This window comes from Poecile atricapillus, chromosome 2, assembly GCF_030490865.1.
Source record: "Poecile atricapillus isolate bPoeAtr1 chromosome 2, bPoeAtr1.hap1, whole genome shotgun sequence".
Lineage (NCBI taxonomy): Eukaryota > Metazoa > Chordata > Aves > Passeriformes > Paridae > Poecile > Poecile atricapillus.
Genome location: NC_081250.1, coordinates 82169728 through 82192426, shown reverse-complemented (window position 1 = coordinate 82192426; position 22699 = coordinate 82169728). Strand labels below are relative to the sequence as shown.

The following is a 22699-nucleotide window of genomic DNA, read 5'->3' as shown; positions in this document are numbered from 1 at the left end:
CCTCCTGAAATTCTCAGGTGAAGAGGTATCTTGGCAGTTAGGTGCTTTAGTTTCTGTTTCTTCATATTCATTGGATATGGTTGAGCTCTCTATGATGGAAATAGTGTTATTGCATTAAAAATCTGTTTTTATTCTACTTGTATAGAATAAGCTACAAGTGCTCTCCATTTGCAAGTAAAAAAGGATATTATTTTTCCTAAATTGTCATATTATTATTGGACTTCAAAGCGTAGGCACATTTGAGGAGAATGTAGTAGAATTATTTAAAGTTACATAATATAAATAATGATATTTCATCAAATAATATAGCATATCATATTTAAATACTTTTAGTTTATATACCAGAAAGTAGTACGTATAAATTGTGGTCTTACTTTTGTGCTTGAAGTAATAATGAAGTAATAACTTTCAAGCAGCCTGCTTTACCTATGTTTTTATTTTATAGGCCAGGAATACTGAAGGACCTGAAGACAATGGGCTCAATTTCCTTATTCATATTCTTCATCACATTACTGGTTTTGGGTAGACAGGTAAGATGCACACTTCTCTTCACCTGCACCAGTGGACACAATTGCCACTGCCACATGCAGTCTGTCACCTTCTCAAAGAAGCACCTTTATCCTGTTCTTTCCCATAGCCTTGCAAAGGAGTGTCAGGAGCATCTATGTTCTTTCTTGCCTTCCAATACACCCTTAAAACTCACCAGTAACCATCACTGACATTATTCTGATAGTGTACTGTGTGACTATTGCTTGTCATTCTGACCAATACTGACTTGTAGCTTCCTGGTTTGCTCCCATCTGTCTGCATCCATCTGCTGTCTCCCTGATTGCTTAATTGCAAGCTATTTTCCTCACAGTTATTACAATTTGGTGCAGACACAGAAGCAATATAGCATTCACACAGAAGTGTACCACATGCTGATGTAGGAGATGCTTTGGGGTGGATGGTTTGAGACACGGCAGAGACCTCTATAATCGAGTTAGATGTTAGTAGTTTATTTCAGGGTGTGGGAGAGAGAGAGATAGAGCCTGCTATGAGCCAGCAGATAGAGCTCAAAGCAGGCTCGGAGAGAAAAATACAAAAGGGGGTAAAATATGAATACATGAGTTCAAGACTTAAGATTGCTAAGAAAGAGAGTAACAGAACAGAAGTGAGAGAGCCAGGAAAAAGAGGATAAAGAAGAGCAGGAAAAAGAGAGCAGCAAGAGTGTAGAAAGCGTAAGGCAAGAGGGCTAAGAGAAACAAGAGAACCAAGAGGGCTAAGAGAGAGCCAAGAGAGACCAAGAGAGAGAACTCTCTTTTACAATTACTTATATAACCTACACATTGAATATTCTAATCCTTCACTGACCAATCTGTCTAAGTATACTAATACAGTAACATTTGGGTGCAACCTATAGAAATCGCTGCTTTTGCATATTTTTAGTTATCTCAGGGTCCTTTAGACCTTTCCTTATAAGGCTGGGAAGAGGGGTCTCAGCTTAGTTTTATTGGGGGAAAGAATGTGTTCTGCCATACCAGCCCGGTTTCTTTGAATTATTCAAACTGTTCTTTCATTTGTATTTCTTCCTTAGCCTTTCTGGCTACAGAGTCATATTTATAATTTCTTTCTAATTCTACCTTCCCAACATGCTGAGGCCACAGTTGCACTAAAACTGTGACTCAACAGGAAACTACTCTTTTTATTACCCAGTTGTGCTTTTCCAGAACAAATGTGATGTCAATGGTCTTACTCTGTACTAAGCTGAGGGAAGATGCAAGGGCCATTTTTTCTCTAAATCCTCAGGCCTGTACAGGATTCATGGTTAAAAGCTGCAGTTCCAGACCATTGTGCCAGAACAATGCAGTGCACAAGACAGGGTTAATGAAATGGAAGAGGCATTGTGAGATCCATGTGAGATCTCATGAACAGCCTGAGCCTCCACAGACTGCAGCCGTGGGAAGGACTTTATTCCAGACTGTCCTTAAATCATTCATTTACATTACAATTCCTCAAAAGGTAATGACTGACATTTAAATTGCCATGCAGGCAATGCAGGTTACTACACAAAAAATTCTTATCTGGCAGTTTCTGCAGTATTTATTGTAGTGGGGAACATCCTTCTTGATTTAGAAATAACTTTCTTCATCTGCCTTGTCACCAGCAGCACATTAGAGTTTGTTCATTTGATGGTGGTGACAGAGTGGGTCTAGAGAACAGCTACTTTCCTTCAGAAAGAGGGGTAAGTTCTTCATTGCATCAGTGGAGAATCTTTAGTCCTGTCAGCCCAAGTTTCAGATGGAGGCAGAAGGCACAATTCCAAGAATAAAGGAGAGAAGTAATATCATCTTCACTGGGAAAGATATCTTGGTGGGTTCAGTCAGATCAGCAAGAAGGCTTGTTTTGCCCATAGCTACAGGTGTTCTCTGTCACACCAACTAAGAAATGATCGTGCAATGGAAAAAGTCTTCATTTTCAGAGCTGTAGGTCCATGATCCTTGTCATGATAACACTTATTTGTATTTCTTCAGCCTTTTGCTTTCGATTTTTCTGCTAACTTATTCTCCTTTAAAGAAGGAGAAAAAAACTTCTGCATTTTCAAACACTCTTAAGCAAAGTCTAAATATTATTGGAAAATGTTATGAACTAATTTTAATACATAACTGGCATAAGACCTGTCATGTTGGTGATATTGATTGGTAGCAAATGCTTGGAAAAAAATAGGGGAGGAAATTAACCTGCATAGAGTGACCCTTCCAAGGACATATACTTTCCACCTTCTGCCAGTTGGTATTTCTGTGGCTGCGTTTAATTGCTATTGGCTGTTCTGCTTTCTGTTTCACTGTCTGATCCCTTTTTAACCCATTTTATCTTCCTGGTGTTCCCAACACTGATAATGAATTTCACAGTTTGATAAAAATTCATGTGATAGTGTCTGTCTTTCTGCTTTTAAACTTCCTCTTTTCTACTTTCATTGAGTGGCTCCTGCAGGATGCTGTTGAGCCATCCTGGCAGTGTCAACAAAGTTAAATTCTTCCTTACCCTTCTTCCACAGAGAGTAATATACAAGTAATTTCTCTGATAGTTATTGCTACTTTTTGTTTTTATGGTATCTGACTATTTTAAAAATGCTAAAGATAATAGCCACTGATGAAAAGGGTGGCCTTTCCATTTCCCTTCAGCTGCCATGGGTGCTCTTCTGTTCCCAGGATGAGTAACCAAAAAGTTCATCCAAACAAAAAGTGGATGCTTTCCTGCAAGCCTAGCTTGTGAACATGCTCACCACTGGTCACAGAGATGCCTCTCCTGAATCAAAAGCAGAGGCAAGGGATAAGTGCCTGTGGTTCAGTGGGGATGAAGAGAGGGAGAGTTAGTATATCACTACATGGTTTATGAGCCTACTTAATCCTTTTAGCTGCACAGCTAAACTGGAAGAAGTAGACCTTCCCTCAGCTGCTTATTCTTATCCTTTTGTCTTCTCACTTGTACTGGAACAGCTCACCATGAAGGTGTATAGTGGATCAAAATAGGGAAATGTTCAGGATTAAAAATTAACCCTGCAGAAATGGTTGGTTTTGAGCCAGATCTATTTTCAAGATTTATGGCATGGCTACAGCAATGCTTGTGCCAGAAGAATGAGAGTGAACAGACAAAAGTGAGGAGAAAGCAAAACTGGTTTTTTTGATGGCCCTGCCAGCACAGGCAACAACCATTTCCTGACACTGAGATGCAGTGACTCATTTCACCCTGCATACAGACCCCTAGAGTTACTTGATAATGGGCTGGTGACAGGCAGACCATGTGTTGAGAATGGCGACCCTTCCACCCTTCCCAGGAGAATCCAGATTGGTGTGGGCTTGACTGTGTAAGGAGTGTGCTCACCTTTAAACACTGTTAAGTACTGAATCTCTCTTATAATCTGCTTTGAATCCAGTGTTGCCGCTGAAGATGAATAGATCACACGGACACAGGTCGAGGTGCGGTGAAAGAAAGAGAAAGTTTATTTTTCCCCCCAGGATTTATAGGCTTCTGACCATGGCCAGGGATTGGATGGTCAGGATAACACTTTCTCACTGCACTGGCCATGAGAGATGCCCATCACAAGACGTGTAACAGAAAGAATGTACACATATCTATGTTTACAGTTACTGTCCTGGGAAAGTCTTTAGAAAACCATGTCAGCAAGCTCAGAAGCTGAGTTTTCAGGGCGACAATCCAGTATTGACATAACCTGTGAATTCCTTTCTCAACAGTACCTAAAATACTGTGTCCCATTACTGTGTAGGCTGGCTGTAATTTTTTTCCATGATTGATTATACTGTAGTTATCCACACTGAATTTCACTGGTAGTTTTACTGCTGAGGTGCTTGTGGCAGTTTCCCTGAACTGTAAAAACTGTTTCTTTGTTGTCTCTGTTCTGGTTTTTTTTGTGAGCTTTTATTTTGTGAGGAAATTCTTCCCTTTTTGAGCAAAATAATCTCTTCAAAAGCCTCTTCTGAAAGAATTCAATGAAAACTTATTTTGAATTTCACTGCTAGTCACATGACCATTTACTTCTTTATAGTAGATGGAGGCATGTTTACCGAAAGTATGTAAACTCTTCCAATTGTACCAACTTTAGCCAGTATGTCTAAATAGCTCTTTTCCTTACCATTCACTGTTTTTTTATGAAGTACCTTGCTCTATTGTTCCTTCTTCTTTTCCAGATATTTGCCTTATATCTGTACCATTTGTCAGTTCTCTGAAACACTGTTTTGACTGATCAGGATATCCACCGAAAGTTTCATATAATGGAAACAAACAAACAAAAAAAAAACCAACAACAACAACAAAACAAAGAACCAAAAACAAAACCAACAAAACAAAAAACCAACAAAAAACCAAACCCACAATTTAAAGTTAATAAGCCAGTGCTTTTCTCTCTTGGAAATATGATATGCTGACTTTTCTAATTTCAAACCAAATTGTAGAATACATTCTGATTTTTATTTTCTGATCTCTTTGCCCTTTTTTGGAGCAGCCTAAATTTAATTAAGTAAATAGTAAGGTAATAAAAAAATTATCTGTTTGATATTAGCTTTTAAAGAAGCAACATCTTTTTTGAAAATTTCACTTAGCTACAACCTTTTCTTTTCAATACAAAGTTGGTACAATGTATGGATATCTAATTTCAGCATCCATCTGTGCTACTTTTGTCAATTTACGCCAAGAATCTTGACATCTCAGGGTTTTATTGGATTTTTTCTTCATGAATATTGTGGGTGGCATTTGAATTTACCTCTATGTGTATTTATATTTATACTAATCTTAAATTATTGAATGTATAAATATCTAGCATATATATATAAAAGACATTCTGAAAAAGTGACTGCATGTATCTTGCATCATGTGGACAGTTCTGAAAAAATCCCTAATCATGACCTCATGCTTGATAATTGCCACTTAATACAGGCACAATGACCGAGCAACAATAAAATTCTATTTCCAAATTGTTGAAGAAATCTGTTCTCAGGTTCTCTGTACCTTTATGATTGTCTGTACAAGTATTTAAGTCTCTGTCTACTCTTCTTTTGCTTATAGTTTGCAAATATCCTTTAGTAACATATAATTATTTAAAATATCCGTATATAATCCATATCCATATATATTAATTTAAATATATATAATTATTTAAAATATCTAGCTTCTTTGTTTATTTGACATCCAAAGTCCAGATTTCTGGGATGCAGAATCATCCATTCTAAGATGTCAAGATGCCTTTTATTTCAGAAGAATGTCACCTTTGAATCAGAATAGCCAGAATATTTCTTTTGCAGTGCATTTAAGGTCTGAATTATATCCTTAGTATTGTCCTTAGTATGTCCTAGTATAGGTATCAGCACAAAGAGAGTATGTTAACAATGATTTCATGTTATGGGTGTTTCCTTTCAGTTTTGTAGTTGAATATTTAAATAGTACCTGGCCCCTTTCAACCAATTTAAAGGAAACCTGAGTGTATTTCTCTCTATGCATTTAAGTGGCAGATTCATTTTCCTCTTACTGTTTTTTTCATCCTGAAAGTATTTGGCAGATACAGTATTTGCTTAATCAGTTTTTTCTTTCATTACCTTTTAAAAGCTTGCCAAATCATTTTAATACATCTAATTTCAACTTTATACTCTTATCTTTACTGTAATCTCAGTAGAATGCCTGTGAATCATTCTGAGCTGTGGCAGCCACTGTCCAGTCAGAAGGACTACTCTCCTTTTTTAGGTCAATGCTTACTGACTGCTATTAACAATATCCAAAACTTTTAAGTTTTTCTATAATAAGATGTCGTCATAATCATATTCTTCTGGTTAATAACATTGAGATTGCCTGCTAGTGTTAAATCATTAAGACTACATTGAAATAGCTCTTAATTTTTATCAGGTCAGATGAGATAAGCTGGAGGAGGCTTTACTGTGGAAATAATGCCACAGAATTTATGACAATACATTGACAATATTGAAAGCAAGTGGAGAGAGCTCCACAAAAGTGCAGTTTTATTACTTTTTCACCACCTTTCTAGTGAAATTTGATCTCAAAACATACTGATACTCCAAGGATGTTAGGTATTTTCATATGGTTCCAGGTATTGTTCTTATGGTTACTAGAAAGCTACTATGAAAACTCAGGGACAAAAAGAAAAGCAGGATAAAGTATTACAGAAAGGAATGTAAAAGCAACCAACCAATGAACAAAAAAGCAACTAACAAAACCAAATCTCATCTGAGTTGGCCTAACTGACTGGGCCATTTTTTATAGTCTGATCATGATTTGATATACTGAATGTATATTATATCAATAGGCTGTTTTCTTCTTGACAGACTGGTTGCATGGTGTAAGTTCAAGTTAGTAAAAGTTAGGGTCTTCCTGAAATGCCCATTATTTTAAGTAAAATTCTACACTTACGAAATAATATTAAGTTGCAGAACTATAAATTGTTTCCATTACAGTGTTTGATTTCTGGAATGAATTTCTACTCAAGTCTGAGAGTAGATAAATAAATCTTCCATTGTTTAAAGAACCTTGCAACTTTTCTTATTTTCTCCTGGGCCTTTTTGTTAGATTAGATAAAATGTATGTCACAAAGTGTATGCTTGGGGTGTGCCTTCTGTGGGATTTGGAATTAATTTGAGTAGCCAAATAATAGCATTGTAGGGGTTGTGTACTGTGCTTATTTTGTCTCTTAAACCTATCCTCCAACAGGACAAGATGCCTATTGTTTTTTTACTTCTGTGTCCTCTTGTAACAGAATGAATATTACTGTAGGTTAGACTTCTTGTGGAAGAACAAGTTCAAAAAAGAGCGGGAGGAGATTGAAACCATGGAGAACCTAAATCGGGTGCTTCTGGAGAATGTGCTACCAGCCCACGTAGCTGAACACTTCTTGGCAAGAAACCTGAAGAATGAGGTCAGCTGTCTCTGTATATCCTCTACTCTGTAAGAAAGTACCCTGGAAATACCATTTAATGCTGTTTTGAACAGTAGGTCCTTATAGTGAAAATATAAAATTACAGTGACTTTCCTTCCTATAAGGTTAGCTTTACAGCACTGAATGCACCATAATAACCAGAAATAAAAAGGCGACATTTTCCTAAGTGGCAGTGCACTTTGCCTACTGAAGGACAGTAAAAATAGGTGATGAAGAGGAAGAACAGAATGGTTGAATCAACATGTGTTTAATTTTAAATCATACTAATTCAGATACTTTTTCCTCCATGATCAGAGTTGAAACCAGGTTCTGAATATTTTCCTGTTCACTGGCGAGCTTGTTTGTTAGAGTGAAAATTAACCTTTTCCCTGAACCAGTGGCTATGTTAATTCTGAAAAGATGTTCTGAACACTGAATTACCTGCTTACTCACTGCTTAATGGACCTAATCCAAGCACGAGAAAAGTCACCTAAAAGGTCCATTTTTACTCTCCTGGAAACTAGATTTGCTCCTAATATTCCTTTACAGTAATAATAGAGAAAATAAAAATCAGTAAATAAATAAACCCATTTAGAGAGAGTAACAGCTATAGAGATCTTAAATGTAAGAGTTTGATTTAATTGTGCATGCTAAATAATGGTTTAAAAACTAACAAAAGAGGGCAGATATAGGGATTCATTTTTGATCTCCTGAGCCAAAAAGGACAACAACTTTCTTCCCTTTCACTGTGGTTTACATTAAGCAGTACTAATCAGGACTGCATTTCAGTACTTTAGTATTCCCTGCAAATATTCATTTGGTAGCTAACGTCGAACAAAAATTGCTGTGGGGTGCCTTTGAATGCAGTGAAGATGCTGGCTGGAAGCCAAGTTGACTCAGCTCCAATTCTTAGTTAAGGCATGAAACACAGCAAACCATCCGGAAATTGCTTTTTTGATTATGTGCTACTCTACCTCAGCTCTCCAGCAGTGCAACACCATCTGCTTACCTTTGTATTGACTACTGGATTTGTCTTGCCACTCCTTAAGATTCTTAGATTCGAATGAGTTTATTTAATTTAATGAAGCACAGAAATGGTAATGTGCTGAGCTCCCTAACTCATGTCAGGTGAAGTAAAAATTATTTTACATAATTTTAATGACAATCATTAAAAAAAACCCAAAAACTCAAGTTGTTCCTTGTTTTGTTTCTTTCTACAGTTTTCAAAGGAAGGCCCATTCAAATCTCTGATAGTATTCAGAAATAAAAATATCTGTCATGTCTTTAGATTTGTTTCAATGTCAGCAAGGTTGTGTATGTAGATACACCTAAAGACGTTAGGGCAGTTACGCCTTTGTTTTCTCTGTGTGGATACCTAAGTCAACAGATGTGACATTGAATTTTGTCCACATTTTCCTTAGCTCCAAACATTCAAGTTAGTATAGTTTTATGTGTGTTCTCTTCTACTTAAAACGAATTCCGAGATTAAGAAGACAGATGAATATTCTATTTCAAAATACTACGTCCCTTAATATTTTGCATGCAGCTGTATGGAGAAAAGGGAAAACAAAGTGTGCTGCTGAAAAAGAAGGCAGGCAGAAGAAATGAAAAGGGAAAAAGTGAGTGGATGAATGCTAATGGGGAGCAGCGGGACTGTAGTTTCAAATGACCATTATAGCAGTATATACATTGACTAGTGCTAATACACCAAAAGCAAAGTTCCTTCAGACCAAATAATAAAGGTTTGTTTGCTTTACTAGAACTTCCGGAGCTGGGTTTCTGCTTATGCTGGATTTCTGCATGCTGGATACAAGACAGGTTATTTTCCAGTTGAGAGAAAGACGGCCTCAAATCTAAAATGAAAAGTAGGAAAGAGGGACAGGATTAAATATACCTGCACCTGGCTTTTGCAGCTTTCTCCTTAATGCTTTTATCCTTCAGATTCTCTATTAGTAAAAAGTGCTTGGGAGCTTTTTTGCTGCAAGCTAACTGGCAAGCCCATCACTGAGCAAGAGGAATTGTGCTTTATGAGCTACAGGATGGAGCTAGCACCTTACTTAGAGCAAAAATTCTGCCCCAGAGAAGCTGACCACCATAGCCTTCCAAGGGATAGAATTAGACTGGTTTGCCTTCTCGATCCCAGGAAGATCTTTAGGCACTGGAGATGAGGGGACAGTAAAAGGAACATCACTTGCAGAATTTCAGATGTTATTAAAGAGGAAAAAGGCTTGAATGCAAAGGACAGGATGATTTTGTTTCTGTTAAAATAAGAAAAGCTGTTCCTTCCTAGAATAGTATTGCATTTATTTTTATGACTACACATTTTGGAGAGTACTGTTTCAAGAGAAGAACTCTCAGGAAAATTAAGGCACTCAATTGTAACATCCTATATTATTTTGATCAAAACAGACTAGCTGGGGATGACTCCTTAAAATTCTCTGAAATTAATTGTGATAGTCAGAACTACTACTCATCTGGTTATAAATAGTGTCACTTGTTGTTGTTTCCATGATGGTGCTATGTTATTGAGCGTCATGGATATTGCCCCAGTATTAGATAGGAAGGAGGACAAATAGGTTGCTATAACTGAAGTTACAGGGAAGGTGACCTGAGGAAATAGAAGTAAAGCTGAGTTAATCACAGAATGTAGTCTCTGTACCTTGTTAAGGAAATACTCCCATCTGACCATCCAGGAACTACTCTGGCAGTCACACCTGCACCACCTGAGCTGGGACTGAGTCCTCTTCACAGTGGGCAGCTCCAGGAAGCCAACAGGTGCCCCATCTGACTCTCCACACACAGCACACTCACAGTCAGACCAGATTTCCTTACTGGCTTGACCTCTGGGTTTAGTCACAGAATTCTGGATTTAATCATGGTGCAACAAAAGAATAAAGCTTGAGCTGTGAATCGCAACAATATATCCCATCCCTACAGCACACAGTCATGGTGGAGCTTCAGCAATACTATAGGCATAGAATCCTTTGAAAACACAGGAGGCACAAAAATCTAGTAATAAATAATTTGTCTCCTCCAGCTGCTCGTGTTCCTGTCCGTCATTATTTTCATGTTTGCTCAGAAACTTCCTTCACACCTGTGATGGGATGAAAAAGTCAGCAGTTTTCCCATCATTCTGTTATTTTTTAGTTATACATCAGCAGTTAAGATCCACCATGTCTGTGCACATCTGTGTACAGGCACACCACACTCTTCCAAAAGGACACACTGACTGTCAAATTGCAAAACCCACGTTTTTCTAAGTAAAAAGGGAAATAATATCTTATGCTTCTTGAACTCACAGAATAAATCCTTTTCACGTGAGCACTGAAATCCCTTTTTACTCAAATAACAACTTGAAGGTAGTTTTACATTAGATAACAGCCTGTGCTAGTTTTGCAGTATTTGATATTTAGTAAAAAAGAAGAAATATTTATAAAAATTATTTTTTTGAAAGAAGCTGCTGAGAGTTTTTTCTGTGCTTTAAAAAAACTAATAGCTGGCTAATTTTAAAAATAAACAACTGATAAAACTATTAAGAAGTTAGATTTGCCTCTATGAGGTTTACATTTTAAAAATAAACAAGTCTTTTTTTTTACTTCTGGCTTTGAAATGTAACTAAGCTCTAGTAGAGCTAGCCCTGCTGCTCTTCCTGTGCCCTGCATGGCTTGGGGAGAGCCAGGCTGGACCCAGAAGCTCCTGAGTGTGGGACAGGAGGCCAGAGGGCCCCAGGCTGGTCTGGGCTACAGCCGTAAATATTTTGCTAACACTAAGCTTTTTTTTTCTCTCGGCTTGGGCAGAGCCAGGGTTCGCTGGGCCCTAAGCTGAGCTAGGCTTTTCTTCCCAGCAGCTGCTGGGCAAAGAGAGGGGCCCAGCATGGCCTGAAATTTATTTCTGTGACTGCTGCAACTACTGCTTATAACTGTCTTTAGGCTTGGGTGAGATATTAACTCTTTTACTACACAGATGACACTTGCAGACCCTGATCTTTTCTCAAAGAAAAAAAAGTAACGACACATAAAAAAAACATGAAAACACCAAGGTCAGTAAAAAAAAAAAGTCAAGCCTCAGATAGAAAGAGAATGAGAAGATGTTTTAATGGAGCTAAAAGTTCTTTTAGTAAGACTATGAAAATAAACAATAATACACTGAAATATCTCAATTTGTGAGAGAGTATAGAAAGATAAAGTATTCAAACTGTAGATGGGAGCAAAAGTATCCATGAGAAACCAAAATAAATGCTGAAAAGACTGTGATCCCATGAAAAGCTTGAACAGAAAAAAAGAGAGTGATAAAAATCCTTTGACTCCAGGGGAAAAAATAAAAGACCTCTATTCTCAGAAACAAAAACAATTGCAGAAGTAGATAAAGAAAACCTTTGTTTTTAAACAGCCCATCCTTAAAATAATACCCCATAATTTGATATGGCCCATAAATGGAGCTGTAAAAGGCTGTGAAAATGAGAAGAGTTTTCAAGACTGCAAATCTTTTCCCAGGCAGCTGCTATTCATAAAATCAAAAAGCCAGAGAGAACTGTTTCTTGTAAAGAAGTCTCCATAGCATTACAAAAAAAGGCTCCTCTCCCTATAAGAACTAATAAAAAAATATTGCAAAGTTAGAAACTAATTTAAAATCCAAAATTTTGTCTCTACATTATCAGTTAAGAAAAAAAAAAGAAGTCAGGCAGGGGGAGGAAAAAGTTCTAAAAGTTTATTCTAATGCTTCTAATTCTTTTAGTCCTGTTAATAAAATTTTCTTTATACCTTTTAAGTTTTAAATCTATTTTTCCCTTCTCCTAATCCATATCTCACAACAAAAAATAAGTACACTAGTAATTTTAGCCAGCACTAAACCCACCACATTATTTAGTGCATTAGCCAAGAAACTCAAATTCACTAACCTAAACCATTACACAGCCTCTTCTATTGCTGTGTCTACCTTTGTTTATAGAAACTATTTATTTTTTAAGTATTAGTTTAATTTTTTTTTTTTTATTTCTGTCTTTTTTGGGGGGATATGAATTTGTCCTGAACGAAGAGATAGTCTAATGTTGAAGGGCAGTGGAGAGGAAACTGAAGGGGTAGTAGGAGGTAGTCATTTTTAGCACCAGAATCGTTCTGTGGAGTAGAGATATTCTCATTTCAGAAGGTAGTGCAGACTCTGCCATAAGTAAGTTTCAGTTCAGGTGACTGCTTTCTTTTTGCCCCAGCTCCTTGTTATGCAAAAAAAAGCGTAATTATTTTGACCTCTTAGGCATATTGTCATTTTAAGTTAGGAACGATCAATCAGGGTCATATTGCATTACGCATTTGTAATACAATGAGTTTGTGATGTTGGTTCAGTTTTTTAGTCAATACAATAACAAACAGCTAATAATAAATTGGATATTGTTTTACAAAATACATTTTCAGCCATGCAAGCCATACTAAATTCTCTTCATAAGAAGTCTCAGAGATGGGCTCTATCTAATAATTTGTGAATATTTTGTTTAAATAGAGTTAATGTTAAAAAAAAAAAAAGTCATTACAGTATTTTCAGCTTTATATATTAAGTCTCTTTTATGAACAGGTTAATGCATTGTTTAAAATTAATAAATGCAACTAAATGCAAAAAACATCCAACCTCCCTCTTAAGGCATTCTAACTACTGCACACCTCTGTTTTTAGATCCTGGACACTGCATGTTAATAAGGAAATGTATTTTCAGCTGGGTATGATTAATTTTTTTTCTTCATTCTGTTTTCTTTACAGGATCTGTATCACCAGTCATACGACTGCGTCTGTGTCATGTTTGCATCTGTTCCAGATTTCAAGGAATTTTACACAGAATCTGATGTAAATAAGGAAGGGTTGGAATGTCTTAGGCTGCTAAATGAGATCATTGCGGACTTTGATGATGTATGTTCCTACAAGAATGATTGACATATGGTTTCAATATTACTGACTCATGATATGCAACAGTCAGAAAACATACTTGAAGTGGAGAGTGGAAAAGCTGTCAGAATATACTTATAGGGACTATTAACGGAAAAAAGAGATTTATGTGGAATAAATCAGATATTGATCTGATATCATATTCAATTGCTTTTTATTTGCTATAATGAGAATCCTATATGTACTTTTTTTTTTTTTTTTGCCCTTTAGCTGCAGCTCTTGAGGCAGTTGCATTAAATGTTATGTATTAACCACAGGTTCTAAATACGAATGTGTAAAATCAGGTATAACTTTGTGCTATACCTGATCTGCACTGATCATTTGATACAAGCAAATCAAAGGATTGTAAAAGTTTTAATATTCCATTCTCTGAAGTCAGAAGCAAGTAGAGAGCATGACTACAGATGGACTGGGGAAAAGGCATCTATAAAGTTCTCACTGAAAACACTATTTCTGTATAGGGAAGTTAACTCAGAGAGCAGTGTGAATTTGTGGATCTGCAGCTATAGAGGGTATTTTAGCAGCAAACCCATTTGGAGAGCATTGGGTGTCCAATGTTCAAAACAAATTGGGATATATGAACTAAAATCCTTGGATTTTCACCCCATTGACATGGACTATTCCACTGGCATAGAATAAATGCTTACTTTCAGAAAGCTCTCTAAAACTTAAATGTTGGCTGGCATGGTGATCCAGTTCCAATATCACATGAGTGCAAAGTCTACTGACTTTTAAAATCTTTATGTAAAATAAGATAGGATTTATTCTCACTGCTACAAATTTCATCCCTTTTATAGTAAAAAGGTATTTTAGAAGACAGAAATCCCCTTTCCTTGAAGTTCTATAACCACTGTTTTATCTATCTTTAAGTCCTTCATTCTGTATATATTTGTAAAACCATTTCAGGTCCATACATAAACTGTTCTAAGAGTTGATTCTCTGATTGGTGTTAAGAATAACAGGGCTGCTGATCTGAATAATGAATGACTGTCCTTGTTTTACAGTTATTGTCAAAGCCAAAGTTCAGTGGTGTTGAAAAGATAAAGACCATTGGAAGCACTTACATGGCAGCAACAGGACTGAGTGCTACACCCAACCAAGAGCAGTGTCAGGTACAGGAAAATGTTTCTGCTTAACAAAATGCATATTGAAATGAAGGCTAAAATTTTGTTCACTAGGCTGCAGGTTATGTATAATAATGTGGTCTAGTTTTTTCTTATTAGCATAGATTGTATTGTACTGGACAAGTATATACTTTAGCAGTCTGTGAATTTTTATTCATACTGCAGTTTGAAAATTCCACCTGTGTGTTTGCTAAAACAGGCTTTCTACTCAAAATACAGTACAGCATTTTATTCCTATGTGCTGCATCAGGACTGGATTTACAGAGCATAGAAAAGATTGCAAGAGTTAATGTTTTCCATTGAGCTGGGAGGGAGATTTGCTTTAGTAACTATACACCTATAGAACCCTCAGACTCAACATTACAAATATGTTCCTTTGTTTCTAGTTTACTTAATATGGTAGGATTAGGAACTGCAGTCAGTGGAAATCCAGTTCAGAGAAGCAGTTCATAACTTATTCAAAAACTTTGCTTTTGCCTTGATCTTTAGAGTACTACAGGATAGTGAGAGAGAGACAGCAATTAAGAATCAACAGTCTCTGCTAAGGATTAACATGCTCTTGTCATATTCATGTTCCTTCTAAACACAAGCAATTACCACATGAACTATAGACTCTAAGGATCCTGAAGACAAGGAATTATTTTAAATTAGCTCTGACATTTAATACAGGGAGGTGAAGGGAATGAAGAAAATGCAGAACTTCAGAATGAAGATGTGAAGACATAGAGAGCTCTCCATCACAACTAAAACTAGTGTATTCAGAGGAAGAAATTTATCATTTAAGTTATTTCCACAATCAGGAGATACACAGTTAGCATTCCTTTGCTGATTTAGTTTACATTCTCAACATAAATCCACCACTCAACAACTTTCAGTTTCTTCCAGATTCTCAAAGATGCACAGATCCTGCAGTATCTACTGTGGCAGTGACTGACTGGTAGACATACTGCTGGGAACCACCCCCAACTTAAAACAAGCATCCAAGGAAGACTAAGTTTCTAAGAAAAGGGTCTGAACAGGTCCATCTGTTTTACCTAAGAGTGAACTCCAAACAAAACAGATTTCATTTACCTAACAGCTGTTCCAGCAAGCACCACTACTGTCCCACCCTAGGTTGATGCATGCACTCCATGAGTCATCTCTGAAGTTGTCATCTGTCCATCTCTTCTGTCCCTTTATCTCAAGAAATAGGGAAGATTCAGTAATTTCTCATAGAGATCAAGAAGTCCATGTCTTATGAAATCATTCACTTGTCAGGTCCTACCATGGGCTGTGAGACACAAAAATCAATTTCTCTTCAGCCTGAAAGGACTCAAACCAGCACTTAAAATCAGGCTACTTTGTTATGTATGAGGTGAGATTAAGTCTACAGCCTTGATAAGTGGTCTAAGCTCTGTAAATAAAAGGGCAGAGTGGGGTTGCCCTCTTCCTCTTGTGTTTTAGTCATTTTCAGGTCTGTTAAATGTTCTCAGAGGTATTTGCTTATCTGCAAGTTGAGATCAGTGGAAGAATTCTTAAAATTGTGAATCTCACTGGATCTTAAGCATTTTATAAGGGTGCTGAGCTGTGCAACAGTGAGAGGGAAGAAACTCTGTGGGGCTGTCCACAAGCATTATTTATTATGAAAGGGAATACAACAGAAGCAGACACCTAGAGAAAATGAATTAACAAATTCTAGGCACACAAAGATGTTGAGTGCCTGTAGCATTAGATAGCAGCTAATCAGTCATTTGACAATCAAAAGGCATGGGTTGGATCTATCACCTCTAGACTGCCTGGTAGTACAGAAGTGAAATGCATGCTGTCTCTTGGCCATTGTTTGATCTAATTGATGATGGACAGGATACCTTCTACATTACTTCTCTTCATCTGCCTGCTGACACTGGGACATTCCTAAGGGCTTAAGTGTCTTCAAGTGTTCAGCATATTTTGGTTGTTATTCTCAGAGTAACCAAGGCTCACAAGAACAATTTTACACTATTTGTTTGTCTTTTGAATTCAGGAACCTGAACGACAGTATATGCACATAGGAACTATGGTGGAGTTTGCATTTGCCTTGGTGGCAAAACTGGATGTCATAAACAAGCATTCATTCAATGACTTCAAGTTACGAGTAGGTGAGTATCACAGGATTCTTAGGAGAATATCATGGTCAAGGGGGAGAATTCAGTGCAAACTACCAGCTGATTAAAACAGTGGTAGAACTAACCAAAAGAGCCATGATAGTAAAACCGCACCATCTCTACCCTGTTTAAAAGCAGCCTACATGGTATTGCCCACACAACGCCCAGAGTGTTTCAAGGCTAGACTTGAAAAAGGGCAGTATTCCTATTTAAAGAATGGTTGAAAAAAGTGTTCACATGGCTCTGAATGGTTTTATGGTAATTCTGTAAAAATTATTGTAGAGGTTATAAGCCATACATTTTTGGAAGTTTATAAAGACCAAAAGAATACACAAGAAAGAAGCCCAGACTGGGCTTTGCAAATCTATATAAATGGTTTTTCAGAGGACACGAGTTAAAATAAGCCAGTGAGGCTGGAGTTTCAAATATTTTACATGTACTAGATTCAAGCAAGAACACAAAAATGCATCTTTCCTTTGCGGTGTTAGACAAGGGAAAGTATTTGTCTTCGTTATTCAGATAATAGCAAAGATGACTAGCTATTTCTCTTGGAAAGAGGCCTCCCTTATGTTTCAGTTTCTAATTGCTTCTTCTTGTTTATCCTGGTATTTTTAAAAATAAATAGACAGCTGCAGTAAGCAGTAGAAAGAACAATGAAATAAATTAATTCAGAGCTGGTCAAGAACCATATGTTCCAAAATGTTTATTTCCTGAGAGCAGTGCACGGCAGTTTCACAATGCAATATGTAACATGGAAAGTGTGAAATGAAAACAATAAGCAAATATTGAAAACCCATAAATTCTGTGTACATGTCAAAAATATTTGATTTCCAACCGTTATTCTCCTGTCTTGTCTTTTTCTTGCTGTGCCGCTTGTTCTTCCTTTCAGCTACTCCTCTCAAGTCTATTTCACAGTGCCACCCACTGGCAAAACTTGCTGTCTTCTGCCTCTGGCTTTTTAGGGTACTCCTTTGCCAGTATGTTTCATATTCCTTTCTAGAGCTAAAAATAACAAGTCAAATCAGATGTATGCTTCTTGAGAAGCATACTTCTTGAAAGTGTTACAGAACTTGATGGTTCTTGCCATAGCTGACATGGCACATACTTGCAAACACATTTGTATCAGCAGCTTCAATACAGACAAAGAGCTGCTGGATGCCAGGGCTACATCTGCAAATTGTTTAAAGGAGTACTGAGTCCTTTTTAGTGGGGATCATGAAGCAAAATAAAACGCTTACTTTGGATTTTTACAGTTCTTGCTAAAGATTACAGAGAACTCAGACTCCTTTGTTTCATAAAATGAGAAAACATTTTAACTCTAAAAGAAACACAGGCCCCAAAGTGGTATTTGTGCCACCATAATCCAACATAGACACCACAGAGATCTTAATTTTACTGCACTTCTTCTCTACTTCCCACCACTGAATGATGAAAGCCTCTGATATCCATACTAATTATAGCTACAAAAGCATTTTAACAACTACTTCTGACTTAGTGCCCACTGTGAGGACTTGTACCCAAACTGCCCTTTGTAAAAGCCTCCCTTGGCCAGCATCTAACTCTGAAATTTTTGCAACTCATTAGAGGTCTCAGCTTTCGTAATTTTCTGTGAGTGCCCAAAATGATAGTGTGATTTAGGAGGTACACACTGCTCTGATCTTGTCAGGCAAGAGAGGGGAGCATCTAGATGATATTTTAGGCATTCCTTCCCTTCTGCAAGTTGAGGTGCTTGATTTATGAGACGAACTCAGATACGCTTTGCAGCAGGTTTTGCACAGGTATTGCTTTCTTTCAGAAGAGAGGCCGGTATGCTGTTTTACATATAACTTCATAGTTAGAACATTTGTCTGTGTGTTAGGTGACTTAATTTGGTTCCTGGTTTTGGGTGAAGCTAGGCCATGAGCCCATGCTATAGGATACTTCAGGATGAGATATTCTCTGTCATTCCTGCTGCTGAACAGTATTGCATTCCATGGAATGAATGATTAAATATTGCTTTGAATATGAGAGAAAGAGATTATTTCACCCTCTGTTAGAGCATTCACCTGTAGTGAGAGTACTACTCTTCCAGCCTTGCCCCAGCAAACATTCATGTCATGCAAATAAGACCAACACCAGCAGGAAAGACTTAGAGAAGCATATCCCACAATGCTTGGGTGGCCAGAACACAATCCTAAGAGACACTGGTAGAAGTTCCCTCAGAGGAGGAGGAAGCTGAAGGTGACTCCTGAGCCCCTGAGGTATTTCTCAAACCATCAGCAGTGGTGGTTAAGGAAGGAGATAAAAAAAAGTAGTCCCTCTCAAACCACTGTATTTTGTAGAAAGTTCTACTGCATTGACCCAATTTCTGGACCATGGCCACACATACCTCTTCAATATTCCCTACTAGCCAGATTGGACTACCCAGCAGATGACTTTTATAGATTCCGCTCTTAGTTCCCCAGTGCTTTCTACAAGCTGTGTGTCATGAAGTAGAAAAACCCATCTATGGCTCAGTTGTTAATACAAACTGTTGCAAGGCCCCAGTCCCTTTGTGTATTTAACCCCAAACACTTAGACAAATATATATCAGTTTCCATTTTTTATCTTGTAGTGTTTGCATATTTTCCCAATTTAACTTCTACAGTCACATTTTTCAGGGTTTTCAAGTGGGCTAATACTGTAATTGCTAGCCTGCGCTGCCATGTTACATACCAGCTGAGCCATCTTTGAGATCTCCTCTCCATCCTACAATCAAATCACACTTTCATATTGCTGCATGGATATATCCCTAATGATGGTTTCTGTCAATGAATTAACAGAAATTAGTTATGATCCACTGAGATAAATTTAGAAATCCAAATAACTCACTTGTTCAGGCTTTACTTCTCATTAGGCCTAACTTGGCTTTCCTGCTCATCGGTATGTACAGCTACAATTATAGTACATTTGATGCTGGTTAACAATAGTACTTTGGATTTTGCCTCCTAGTTTCTTTCCCTACTAGCAGAGTACAGCTCACTGCCTTCACAGATGTAACATAGGTTACAAACTGACTGAAAAATAAAAAATGCCCAGTCTAATGAGGGACTATATTGCTCTACCATATACTATACATAAGCTAGTCTGTGCTTAATCAAATTATTTGAATACATATAATTATATTGCAGATCTTTAGTACCATTTATGGTACTTTAGAACATTCTATATGGTCAGTCCAGCCTTCAGAACAAGGCTTCAAATCCTCATGCTCATTTGCATTAGTTTATTCTACATTTAAGAAGCAAAGAATCTATAAAAGTAACTTGATTGGGCTGTCAACTATTGCAGAGAGGAGAAGTCCTTTTCACTACAAGTGGAAATTAAAAGAGATTCTTGTATATCTGTTTTCCCAGAGGCTGCTGCTCAACCTACAGTGTGGTGTTCATGCTACATAATAAAGGTGGCAGCAGGTTATTAAGATGCCAGTGGTTGAAAATAAAAAATTACTCAGGATGTGAGGGAGCTGTAAAATTAAGATTAGATGAACTGACTTCTGGCATTTTTATAACTAACATTCTCCTTCCGTAAATGGTTGATAAAACCATGGTGAACAACAGTTTGCTGCTGTACATGTAATTCAGCAAGGGCCAAATGCTGCATTCATTGACTTGCTATATGCCAGATGCACTGTATGTCCTTGTTTGGTGGATTTTCACAGAATCACAGAATCAATTAAGTTGGAAAAGACCTCTAAGATCATCAAGTCTGACCTATGACTGAACACCCCCATGTCAACTAGATACAGTATCAAATGCTACGTCCAGTCTTTTCTTAAACACCTCCAGGGACAGTGACTCCACCACCTCCCCAGGCAGCTCCTTCCAATGTCTAGTCACGCTTCATGTGAAGCAATTGTTCCTAAAATGATCACCTAAATCTCCCCTGGCACTGCTTGAGACTGTCATCTTAACCTGTCACTGCTTGCCTGGGAGAAGACAGCAACCCCCACCTGGCTACAGCCTCCTTTCAAATAGCTGTAGGGAGTGATAAGGTTTCCTCTGAGCCTCATTTTCTCAAGGCTAAACAACCCCAGCTCCCTCAGAGCCTCCTCACAGGACTTGTGCTCCAGGGCCTTCACCAGCTTTGTTGCCTTTCTCTTCATTGGTAATGTCAAGGTTCTAATATTTTTCAGGTATAAACCATGGACCTGTAATAGCTGGAGTGATTGGAGCTCAAAAACCACAATATGATATATGGGGCAATACAGTAAATGTGGCCAGCAGGATGGACAGCACTGGTGTCTTAGATAAAATACAGGTAAGTGTTGATGTTGTGCTAGTGGGCTTTCATCTAAAATGGCAGAATGGCCTAAAGTTTGATTCACCAACAGTTATGTGAGAAACTGACAACAGCAGCCCTGAAAGGTGATGCTAACCATCACCTTACCATCACTTCATTTAAACAGCCTTAGTTGTTGTAGAAAAATGGGGAAGCTTTGGTCTACTCAAGTGAAAATAAGCTCCTGAAGTTGAGGAAACTGCTGTGTGAGGAAGCGTATTGTCCCTAGTTCCATTTAGCTATCTACAGGCTCTCTGCTGGCAACCCTGGGTACAAAAATGGTTACACCAGATTTGATACTTGATGTAAGTGATTAGAATAGGCATCCTACAACAGAGTGCTTGAAAGCTCAGGTGTTCAAAGCTCACTTGAGACACTTAAAGACCTTATGAGCATTACAGAAAACCCCTTATAACTGAACAGAACATTATGTTACCTTCACACTCTGGAAGAAGATTCTGCTCTGCTTTGTTATCAACACTGTGTTACTGTATTGTTGCAGGTTACAGAGGAGACAAACAACGTCCTGCAAACACTGGGGTACATGAGCACCTGTAGAGGAATAATAAATGTAAAAGGAAAAGGAGAATTAAAGACATACTTTGTACACACAGAAATGACAAGATCCCTGTCACAAGGGAACATGGCATCTTGAAGATGCTTTTACATGTCAGCAGTACTATATTTTCAGGAAAGTATCACGCACTTTTTAACTACATTTTGACCCTTAACATGCGTGCTATTTTCTCGTATGTGGCACTTATTTTAATATGGCTGCAGAATAGTCCCATGAGCCATCATTTTGCACCTTGATATTTCTATGTTCAAGGACAATTGTGATGTACGTGCTAGGACTGTAAGATTGTACTGCTACTTGCATTGTTATTCAAACACAAGAAAAGAAGGAATAGGAATCAAAAGGAGGTAACACATCCTGAAAGGACTAAAGAGAAGTGTTAGTGACAAATGTGGGGAAAAAAGGCAATAAAGCTAGGGGTGCATACTATTTTCTGATGCATGGTGTTTTCTGGAAAATACAGTCGCTCCTCAATAGCATCCACTAATCTGGTATTAAAGTATACAGTAATGTAGATAAGTTTACTCTGTCCACACATGATTTGGATGTGATCACCAGTTGCATCTCATAGCCAGGGACACGTTGGGTGGCTTGCTGGCATTCTTTCTGACGAGAGACTAATGCTGGAATCGTTTTGTACAAGCGTGTCAAATGTTTTGAAGCTATTGTATTTTGTAAGGTTAATTCATTAAAAGTTTATATGTACTTTGTCTTACTGTTGCTGTCTCTTAGTTTTGCTTCCTTTCTTGGCTTCTGTCACTTTGAAGCTGTGTGTTTTCTGCTGCTGCCTCTGCTTTTTATTCAGTAGCTAGATGTTGAGGCAGGCTGTGGCCAGCTATCTCAACAGCCTTGGTCAATAATATCTGCTAGACTTGCTACTGCCTTTCAGAAACTGTCACTTCTACTGTCTTCAGTCATGGGTGGCATGCTCGACACTTTGCAGTCACTACCTAGGTGATACAGAAGACTGACTCAAATCCATAAACACATGTGTTATAAATCTCTATTGTGATATTGGCTTTCGCAAGTATTAGGATGAATATTATATGTTAAATACTTTTTGGCTATGTATGTACTTTTTTCTTGCTAACAAGTTTTAAGCTTAAAGGAATCTCCTAGTACAAGCAAGGAAACCCCAGAGGGCAAAGACAGTGGGGCCCAAGCTGTTATCAGCAGAAGAACAATGGCTGTTATCAACAGCCAGGACCAGGCCATTGGCAGCAGCGGAG

The 22699-nt window shown here is 37.7% G+C and overlaps 1 protein-coding gene across 1 annotated transcript in view; it reads left to right on the top strand.

Moving 5' to 3' along the window:
* Positions 1–22186, top strand: part of ADCY2 (adenylate cyclase 2) — a 283051-nt gene extending 260865 nt beyond the window's left edge. Inside the window, exons 19-25 of the mRNA XM_058831650.1 lie at positions 446–530; positions 7259–7417; positions 13165–13311; positions 14352–14459; positions 16474–16588; positions 20748–20872; positions 21396–22186. Of these exons, the coding sequence (XP_058687633.1) occupies positions 446–530; positions 7259–7417; positions 13165–13311; positions 14352–14459; positions 16474–16588; positions 20748–20872; positions 21396–21548 (892 nt within the window). The 3' untranslated portion in view covers positions 21549–22186. The remainder of the gene's footprint in view (positions 1–445; positions 531–7258; positions 7418–13164; positions 13312–14351; positions 14460–16473; positions 16589–20747; positions 20873–21395) is intronic.
* Positions 22187–22699: the final 513 nt, after the last annotated feature.